The following is an 8949-nucleotide window of genomic DNA, read 5'->3' on the forward strand; positions in this document are numbered from 1 at the left end:
AGGTTAAAAGCCCACTGGATGAAGTGGGAGGCCATGGCAGGGGCAGCAGGAGGCTGGAGGACAGAGCAAAGGGTCCTACCAGCAGTTCTGAGGTTGCCAGCTTGTCCAGGGACAGCGACTGGATGCGGGAACGATGCAGACCCATCTGTCTGTGAACTCCAGAGCACTCAATGCAGACCAGGATGCCCAGGTTAACAGAAAGCCAAGCAGGATCTGTAGGGACAAGACCACCAGGCTCATGTGCATCTCCTGCCTCCCCTCCCCACCAGCCCCCAGCCCCCTAGGCACAAGCTCCATAGCAGGACAGTACAGAGGGAGAAGACCCTCCATGCCTGTGGGTCTCCAGGAGCCAGGGAGGGCAGGGCAGAGCTCTGCCTGTTCCAGGGTGCAAAGCCCAGTGTCCCCATGGCCACGGGCTGGCTCTCACCTGGGGCTGAGCAGTCACAGCACTCCCTGTTCCCGGGCATCCCTCTGACCTCCTGGATGATGGCCTGGCACAGCTCCTCCTGGCTGCTCTCCCCTCTGCCCTGGGCCCTGCTGAAGTTCACATTCAGGGCCTCCTCCCTGCTGTTGATGAGGACAGACACCCAGCTGCAGGGGAAGAAAGGGAGTGGGGCTGCAGGGCAGGGAGAACACTGGGGTCTCAACCCTCTGTTGCCAGGTCCTGCGCGGGGCTGCAGCAGCAAACTGGGTACCAGGAGCTCCCACCAAGATCCACCAGAAGGAATGACCCCAGGGGAGGTTTAGACTGGATATTAGAAGAAATTTCCTCACTGAAACAGTTGTCAGGCCCTGGCACAGGCTGCCCAGGGAGTTAGTTGAACCACCATCCCTGGAGCTGTTTGAAAACCACGTAGATGTGGTGCTGAGGGACACGGTTCAGTGGTGGATTTGGCAGTGCTGGCTTCTGGTTGGACATGATGACCTTAAAGATCTTTTCCAACTAAAACTATTCCATGATTCCATGTCCTAACCTTGGCCAGCCTGCCCAGAGTGACTGGGACACCGTCAGGGTGGGAAGGGCATTGAACAAGGGGCTGCAGTGAGCTGCTCAACCATCCAATGTGCTGCTCAACCACCCAACGTGCTGCTCAACCATCCAACGTGCTGCTCAACGAATGTGCTGCTCAACCAACGTGCTGCTCAACCAATGTGCTGCTCAACCAACGTGCTGCTCAACCAATGTGCTGCTCAACCAACGTGCTGCTCAACCAACCAACGTGCTGCTCAACCAACCAACGTGCTGCTCAACCAACCAACGTGCTGCTCAACCAACCAACATGCTGCTCAATTAATTAGCCCAGGAGCTGGCTCTTCACCCAGAGGAGCACTCCTTGGCCCCACCAAGGCATGGGCAGAACTTACATGACACAGTCCTGCTCGTCCTCTGCCAGGAAGCGGAAGGTGCGATTGTCTGAAACACACAGACCAGGCTCCTCTGGGCACCCCTCTCATCCATCCCACCTGCCAGGCCCAGGGCAGGGCACAACACACCCCAGCTGGGCTCAGCAGATCTTGGGTAGCTCTCCAGCCTGGGCAGCTGGGGTGACAATCACCTCTGTTTCTCTCAGCCCCTCCCCAGTGCTCCCAGGACCTGCTCCTGTACCAGGGATGCTGGTGTTGGATAAACTGCAGCCTGGGAACTACCCCTGCACCCCGTGCTGCCCCATCTCACACCCTGTGTGTGCACCTCTGCTCCTGGCACTGTTTCCCCAGGGTAATGCCCCCCAAACTGGCCCAAAGCTGCAGAGCTTCCCCTCATCCCTGTCCACACCAGCTCTCCAAGCCCAAAGTGCTGCTGCTTCTCTGGGCCCTTCCCAAGGAGCCCCAGGGCAGGAACCACTCACGGGAAACCACGTGGAAGCTTTTCTTGTCATCCATGCTGGGCTTCACCTGGCAGGTCAGTAAGTTCAGCTTGGCTGGTGGGCGGTTGAGCTACGTGGGGGAAGCACCAGAGGGCTGAGGTCAGGGGTGCTGAGCAGTGCTGGAGGCAGAGCCACCCCTGAAACAGCAACACCCCCTTTTCCCTCCCAACAGCCCCCCCAGGGCTCCCCACACACACAGGATGTGGGGAACTCCTCTGTCCAAGGCTCTCTTGTGTCACAGGGAGCTCAGACCAGCAGGCAGCCTCCCAGGCAGGGCCAGCAGCAGGCAGGGGGGCTCTGGGGAAGGCCAGGACCCTGCAGGGTGGGCAGCAGCTCCCAGGCAGAAGCAGAGCAGAGGAAGAAGCAGTTCTTACCATGCTGTGGGAGATGGTCAGGTAGCCATTACTGATGGTGCACTTTCTCCTCTGCCAGACCTTTCTGAACCTGGAAAGGAGCAGAGGGTGAGCTGAGAGAATGCAGGTGTGGGGGAGCAGAGGTGCTGCACAAGAGCCATGCAAGGCACAGCAGGGGCTGCAGCTCTCACCAAACATGTTGGCTGCTCTGCCACGGGCAGGGTCTGCCACTCCTGGCCTATTCTGGGCTGAGAACGACCCATCAGATGGCACAGGAAGGTTTGTAAACCTGCCATCAGAGCTGCTGTGCAGGTGATACAAGAGCAGAGCACCCAGCAGGGCAGCAGGACCTGCAGCACAGCACCAAGGCCTTTGCAGGAACCCTTGGCAAACACCCAAGACCTTCACCTCCAAACTGCACCCAGGCTTTTCTGCACCAGTCATTCAGGGCAGGTCCCAGGACAGGGGGAGGTGGAAGGGATACACCCAACAGGGGACACAGGCTGAACTTCAGCGTGGGGTGAAGCAGAACCCTGAGCCCCACATCATCATTTTCTGTCGGGTCTCAGGTTTTTCTAGGACACTTCACAGTCCTTTCCACAGGTGAAACTCTCCCAGTGCAGAACCCTGTGATTCCCAGCAAGCCTCCTCCCCTGTACTGGTGGGAGATGATCCTCTTTCCAAAGACACTGCAGTGCTTCCCAGGAGCTCAGGGCCTGGCTCCTGGGATGGCTGCTCCCTCTGCCCCACAGAGCCATCTCCAAGGCAGCACTGCCCCACACTCTCTCTAATCCACCCCACGTTTCTGCTCCTTCCCCTAATTCTCACCAGTACTGAGCTGCGAGGGCAGAGGGGTCTGGAGAGCAAAGAATGGGCTAGAAGTTGGACACAAGCTGCCTGGAGCTCTGTGTTGAAAGCTGCTGGAGGTTGGGCCAGTGTCGAGCACATCTTCATGTGTGCTTGTCCTGTTCCTCTGCCCTGTGCCCACCCCAGGAAGAAGAGGCTGGTCTGGGAAGACCCTGCTCTGGCCCCAGGTCATCAAAGCCTGTGGGATCCCAACTTACCCATTGCTTTTCTTCAAGAGGGTCCCCGACTTCTCTGTGCCATACTGCCTGTTCCCTGGCAGCTGGTGCATGTTGTTCCCTGCTGGCCTATTCCCAGGGTCCTGCCAGAAGGAGAGAAAGAGCAGCAAGGCCCTGCCCCATCAGCATCACTGGCAGCCCAGAGCACAGAATCACAGAGTGGTTTGGGTTGGAAAGAACATTACAAATAATCCAGTCCCACCCCCCTGCATGGGCAGGGACACCTCCCACCAGCCCAGGCTGCTCCAAGCCCCATCCAACCTGCCCTTCAACACTGCCAGGGATGGGGCAGCCACAGCTTCCCTGGGCAGCCTGGGCCAGGCTCTCACCACCCTCACAGCAAAGAATTTCATCCTAATATCCAATCTCCCCTCTTCCAGTTTGAAACCATTGCCCCCTCTCCCCCCATCCCTCCCTGCCCTTGTCCCAAGCCCCTCCTCAGCTTTCCTGGAGCCCCTTCAGGCACTGGAAGCGGACATGGGTGGGTTCTGGGCCCCAGCACACAGTGCCAGCTCATGGTGACCTTCTCATCACCCACCTTGTCCTCACAGGACTGCCAGGGACCCTGTGCTCCCCAAGAGCTCACCAGAACCCCCCCAGCTTCCTGCACAGGCACTAGCTCAGCAGCTGCCCTGCCCTGCCTTCTCCTGACACCCCCCTGGCTCCCCCACAAGAAGGACCAGACTTTACCGACATGGTGCCAGCTCATGGTGACCTTCTCATCCCCCACCTTCTCCTCACGGGACTGCCAGGGACCCTGTGCTCCCCCAGAGCTCACCAGAACCCCCCCAGCTTCCTGCACAGGCACTAGCTCAGCAGCTGCCCTGCCCTGCCTTCTCCTGACACCCCCCTGGCTCCCCCACAAGAAGGACCAGACTTTACCTCTTTCTGCTCCAGCTGCAACGTCACCTTCAGCTGATCCCGGAGGGAGCAGAGCTGCTGTTTCTCCTCCTCCTGCCTGGGCTTCACCTGGAAGGCACCAGAGCACTGTGAGCCCCTCACACAGCAGTGGGAGGCAGGTGCTGATGCGTCCAGCTCCTCCTGGGCCAGCAGAGGGATGTGGGATGTGCCAAGCCCCATTCCTGGGGTGGGGTTGCCTGTCCCCTGCAGTGCCACGGCATGTGGCATCTGCAAGACCTTCAGTGGAGAACCCAGGGAGGGGAGGGAGCAGGCACAGCCCTGGTGCTGGGTCTCCTGCAGGGCTGGGTCACAGGGGGGCTCTGCCTTTTGCTGAGGCAGCAGCTGCTTTCAGCTTCCCACGGGGTAAAAACAACAGCCTGGAGGTCACCGTGGAGGTTGGGTTTTTTTAACCTTAGCCGTGGCAGGAATTCAACTAATTAAAATGTCTCCAAGTCATCAAAAAAGTTGCTGGGTCTTGGAACAGGAATGTGGCACAGAAATGGAGCTGGGAGAGGGGTTTGCATGAGGGGTGGGAGGGATGGTGCTGGCTGGGCTTGGTTCCCCTGCTCTGGCTGCTGCCTCCCCTCTTTGTTACTGACAGAATTACATTATAATATGAATTATTACAAATTATGGAACCAGGTAACACCCCAAAGGCAGATTCATTCAAACAAAGCAGCAAATGCCCAGAGGAAACCTGGGCACTGCAGGACCCTGGGGGAAAAGTCCACAGGGTGTCTGGTGTCCTTACCCCACACAAGAGCAGCTGGAGGGTCCTGAGCTCCTTCTCCATCTCCCCTGCACCCTCCTCACCATGCCCTGCTGCCTGGCCAGCTCCTGCTTCTTCTTCTCCATCTGGGAGCTCGAGGGAAGAGGAGACACGTGTGTCAGGCTCCATCTGGCTGCTGGCTGGTTGAGGCAGCCAGAAACCAGCCTCCAAGCCCAGGCCTCGGGGTGATGGGACCCCAGAACTCACAGTTTGCTCTCATAGTCTCTGCAGGCCTTCTCAAAAGGCTTCTTGAACTCCTAGGAAGACCCAAAGGCACCACTGAATTAGTACCACGGGGACAAAGCCTTCCTCATCCTCAGCCTACTTGGTTCCCACCAGGATGAAGGCCCTTGCAGCCCCAGGACATGGTTGTCCAAAGGAATGTCCCTCTCCAGGAAGGTCCTCACCTCTCCCCAGTGCACAGCAGGCAAGACACACACCCCCCTTAGGCTCCCAAACACACATCACACTGGTGGGCACCACAGGCAGGGTCACAGCAGAACCTGCAGCACCTTCCACAGACTCACAGTGCTGAGGGCAGGAGGAGCTGCTCAGACACACACAGACCAGCCAGAATGTCCTGTTGGACCAAACCACCAGAACCCACCCCAACCTGGCAACATCAGCACAGCCTGTTGTTCCCTGGGTTTAGTCTAATGGCCAATTAGTCTTGCTCCTAAAAAGCCTCTCACTTGGCTGTGTGTGACTTCAGCTTCTCCCCAGGGTTGACCATCTTGGGATGTTCATTTGCATTTGTGCATCAAATGCATTCACTCAGATCACCCACGTTCTGCCTCACTTAGTGTCCTGCAAACCTGAATCAGGTGGGGGCTTCAGGGGGTCTCTATAACCTCCCACTCAAAGCAGGGACAGCCCTGAATCCAGACCAGGCTTTGTTGAAAAACCCCACGGATGGAGATCCCACAGCCTCTCTGGGCCCCCAAAGTGCAATTTCATGGTTTATGTCAAGGCAGAACCTTGTCAGGGCAGATCTTGCTTTTATCTCCATCCTAACAAAACTGTCAGCCTGATTCAGGTCAGCTCCTGATCCCTGCTGGATCCCTTCAGCTGAGCCATGGCTCCCCACGGGCAGATGGTTTATTTCCTCTCTCTCTGTTTCCTCCCTTCCCAATCCTCTTGACATCCTTCTGAACACTGCAAATAGGGGATTTTTTTTTTCCTTCTGATTTTATCTTCTTTTATCAATCTATTTCACACCAGAAGTTCCAGAATTTGCTCTGTCCTTTCATTCTCCTGTGTAGCACACGTGTCCCAAAAGACCACAGAATTATTGAGGCTGGAAAAGACCTCTGAGATCATCAAGTCCAGCCTATAACCTCACACCAGCACACCAGCCAGACCAGGGCACCAAGTGCCACCTCCAGCCTTTCCTGAAACACCTCCAGGGCTGGTGCCTCCTCCACTGCCCTGGGCAGTCCATCCCAATGTCTGACCACCCTGGATGCTTGTCATCTGTCTCGATGTTTGGCCATCAGCAGACCCTGCTGGTGGCCAGGGAAGGCAGCAGGACTTGGTTCCCAGCACCTGGTTCCTCCCCAGACTCCTCCGGATTCAGCCACATCCCTGCAAACCAGTGGAGGTCCAGAGTCCTCACAAAGGGCCACCCCTGGCTTGACCTGTGGTGTGAGGCACCAGCCTTGGGAGGGAGCAGGATCTGGCACACAGGGGGTGCAGACCTGCCCTTCCTTCCCTGCTGGAGGGCAAGACATGAGCCAGGATGAGTCCCTACAACAGGCACCTGCTCTGTCCCCAGCCCCTTGTTACCATCCCCACTCCTCCAGCCCCTGCTCACCCCTTTGAGCTCTTTCATGTCACCCTTTCATAATGACTCCAGGGAAAAGTGGATGTTGTGGTACAAGCTCTGCCACTGGAAAGGGGAGAGGGGGCTCAGGGCTCAGCCCTGCACCCTGGGAGAGCAGAGCTGCTGTGAGGAGGGAACCAGGCCACATGAAGCCTCCATCCTTGGGAGGTGCCAAGCTGGACAAAGACCCAGCAGGCTGCAGGATGTGCAGGATGTGCAGGATGGCAGACAGGAGATCCCAGAGGTCTGCAGGGATGTGCAGGCTGTGCCACCAGCCCTGCCTCCTGCCTCCCCCTGGGGAAGGGGATGAGCTTGGACCTGCAGGCTGTGGCCAGAGCTGCTCCTCCTGGGGAGGCCCAGCAGCAGCTCCTGGCCAGGCAGGGGCCCTGCTCTGCTGTGTCAGCAGGGTCAGAGCTCCCTGCCAGGCTCCTGAGCGCCCAGCAGCTCCGGGGAGGAGGCAGCAGAGGTGCTGCGGGCTTGGCCGGCTGCTCCTCGCCTTCCAGCTGGCAGGTGGCTGAGAACTTCTCCTGAGCATCAACGTGGGCTTCCAGGTGGCTGATGAGGGCTGGGGGGACACAGGGGGTCTCCACAGAGTGCAGGGGAGAGGTGGGGATGAACATCCAGCCCCTGCCTCCCCCCGGGAGCCCCCCTGCCCTGTCCTGCCTCCCGTCACCTCCTGCTGCCCCCACCACGACCACCCAGTTACCATCCTCCCTGCTCTGCTCACCCCCCCACCCATCCATGCCCACCTGCCCCCTCCCGTGGCTCCATTCTCCCCTGACCTTGCCCAGTTTGCTCTGCCTTGGCTGCTTCCTCATCTCCTGCATCACAGGAGCCTGCAAATGAGGAGAGGTCACTGCCTGCACCCCCCACACACCTTTCCTGACACACGAGCTGGGCAGGAGCCCCAGCACCCCCAGGCTGGGCTGATGATCTAGTGGTCCACGTGTATATTAAAATTCCACAAACCTTCCTGATACTCTCCTGGAAGGAGTGGTCAAGCATGAAGAGAGAGTTGGGAAATATATTGGAGAAGGAACATGTGGCATTGACAGAAAATGTGGGTTTCAGTGGCAAGAGACTGTAAATTCCAAACTATATTTCCTTCCCTGTCAGTGTCATTCCTGGGCTGAGAGGAGAAGGCAGAGGTAGATGAGGGGAAATGTTTGGAGGCATCTAAACCCTGTGCCTGTGAACAACTGTGTTACAGATGGTGTTTCACACGAGCTCTGCTTGGAGGGGCCTCTTGTGCATCTCGCTGGGAGCAGGGCTGTTGTCAATCCCAGACCAGGTTGGCTGTGTTTGCTTAGCTGGGCTTTGAAACCCTCCAAGGATGAAGGTCTCCTCTCCAGTGACCTCCTGCAGGGCTACACCCCCCTGCTGAAGAAACTTTTCCTGACACCCAACCTGAGCTACCTGAGCCACAAAGTGGGTGTTGCTGCACGTTGCACCACCTGCTGCTGCCCAGCAGAGCTGGGCACCAGTGCCTAAAGCTGCCCTTGATGGGCTGTGAACTGCTGCCAGACACCCCCCTGCACCTCAGGAATCCCCTCACCCTTCTCCAGGTGAAGCCCTGCTGGCTCAGGTGAACCCACCTCCCTTGCAGAGGCCCCAGTGTTGGCAGCTTTCCCAGCTCCAGATGCCTCTTCTCAACCCTGCAGCAGATTCTGAGCCACGTGGTGGGACTCAAATTCTCCCCTTCCCCATCTGCACTTGGAAGTGGCACCAGGAAGGAGCAGTTTGGAGCTGCTGCCAACCTGTGCACCCTGATCTCCAGCCTCAGAGTGGCCTCAACAGCCTCTCTCCCCATCACTGTTGGGACTCACCTTGACCTGCCTCCCTCCTGAAACATCCCTGGAGCCTACCCAGGTCCCCTGTGATCCCACTCATCTTTATTCTCCACCTTTTCCCAGCAGTTCTGCTCTCCACACAAGGTGCTCAAACCTCCCTGAAGGTGTCACCTCGGCCCACAGGTGACCCCCCTCCCCACCTTTGGGACCTTTCCCTGCCTGTTGGTCCCACACTGTCACCCAGGAGGTTCCCTGCCTCAGAGGGGACCAGGGTGAGGCAGCTCCAGTGTCCTGGAGTCTCCACTCCCTCCCAGAGCAGGAACCTCAGCCCAGCTCAGCCTCCCAGCAGGAAACACCAGATCTGGTTC

At 58.1% G+C, this 8949-nt stretch overlaps 1 protein-coding gene across 1 annotated transcript in view; it reads right to left on the reverse strand.

Moving 5' to 3' along the window:
- The window catches only part of LOC104386547 (arf-GAP with SH3 domain, ANK repeat and PH domain-containing protein 1-like), a gene marked incomplete at its 3' end in the record, with an annotated part of 14230 nt that extends 5549 nt beyond the window's left edge, over window positions 1-8681 (reverse strand). The window contains 13 exon segments of the mRNA XM_009995200.1: window positions 80-213; window positions 428-591; window positions 1366-1414; window positions 1848-1935; window positions 2240-2309; window positions 3283-3383; window positions 4183-4269; window positions 5014-5062; window positions 5177-5226; window positions 6783-6857; window positions 7214-7356; window positions 7574-7627; window positions 8618-8681. Coding sequence (XP_009993502.1) covers window positions 80-213; window positions 428-591; window positions 1366-1414; window positions 1848-1935; window positions 2240-2309; window positions 3283-3383; window positions 4183-4269; window positions 5014-5062; window positions 5177-5226; window positions 6783-6857; window positions 7214-7356; window positions 7574-7627; window positions 8618-8681 — 1128 coding nt within the window.
- Window positions 8682-8949: the final 268 nt, after the last annotated feature.

The sequence above is a fragment of the Chaetura pelagica genome, unplaced genomic scaffold (genome assembly GCF_000747805.2).
Source record: "Chaetura pelagica isolate M959 unplaced genomic scaffold, ChaPel_1.0 scaffold680, whole genome shotgun sequence".
NCBI lineage: Eukaryota > Metazoa > Chordata > Aves > Apodiformes > Apodidae > Chaetura > Chaetura pelagica.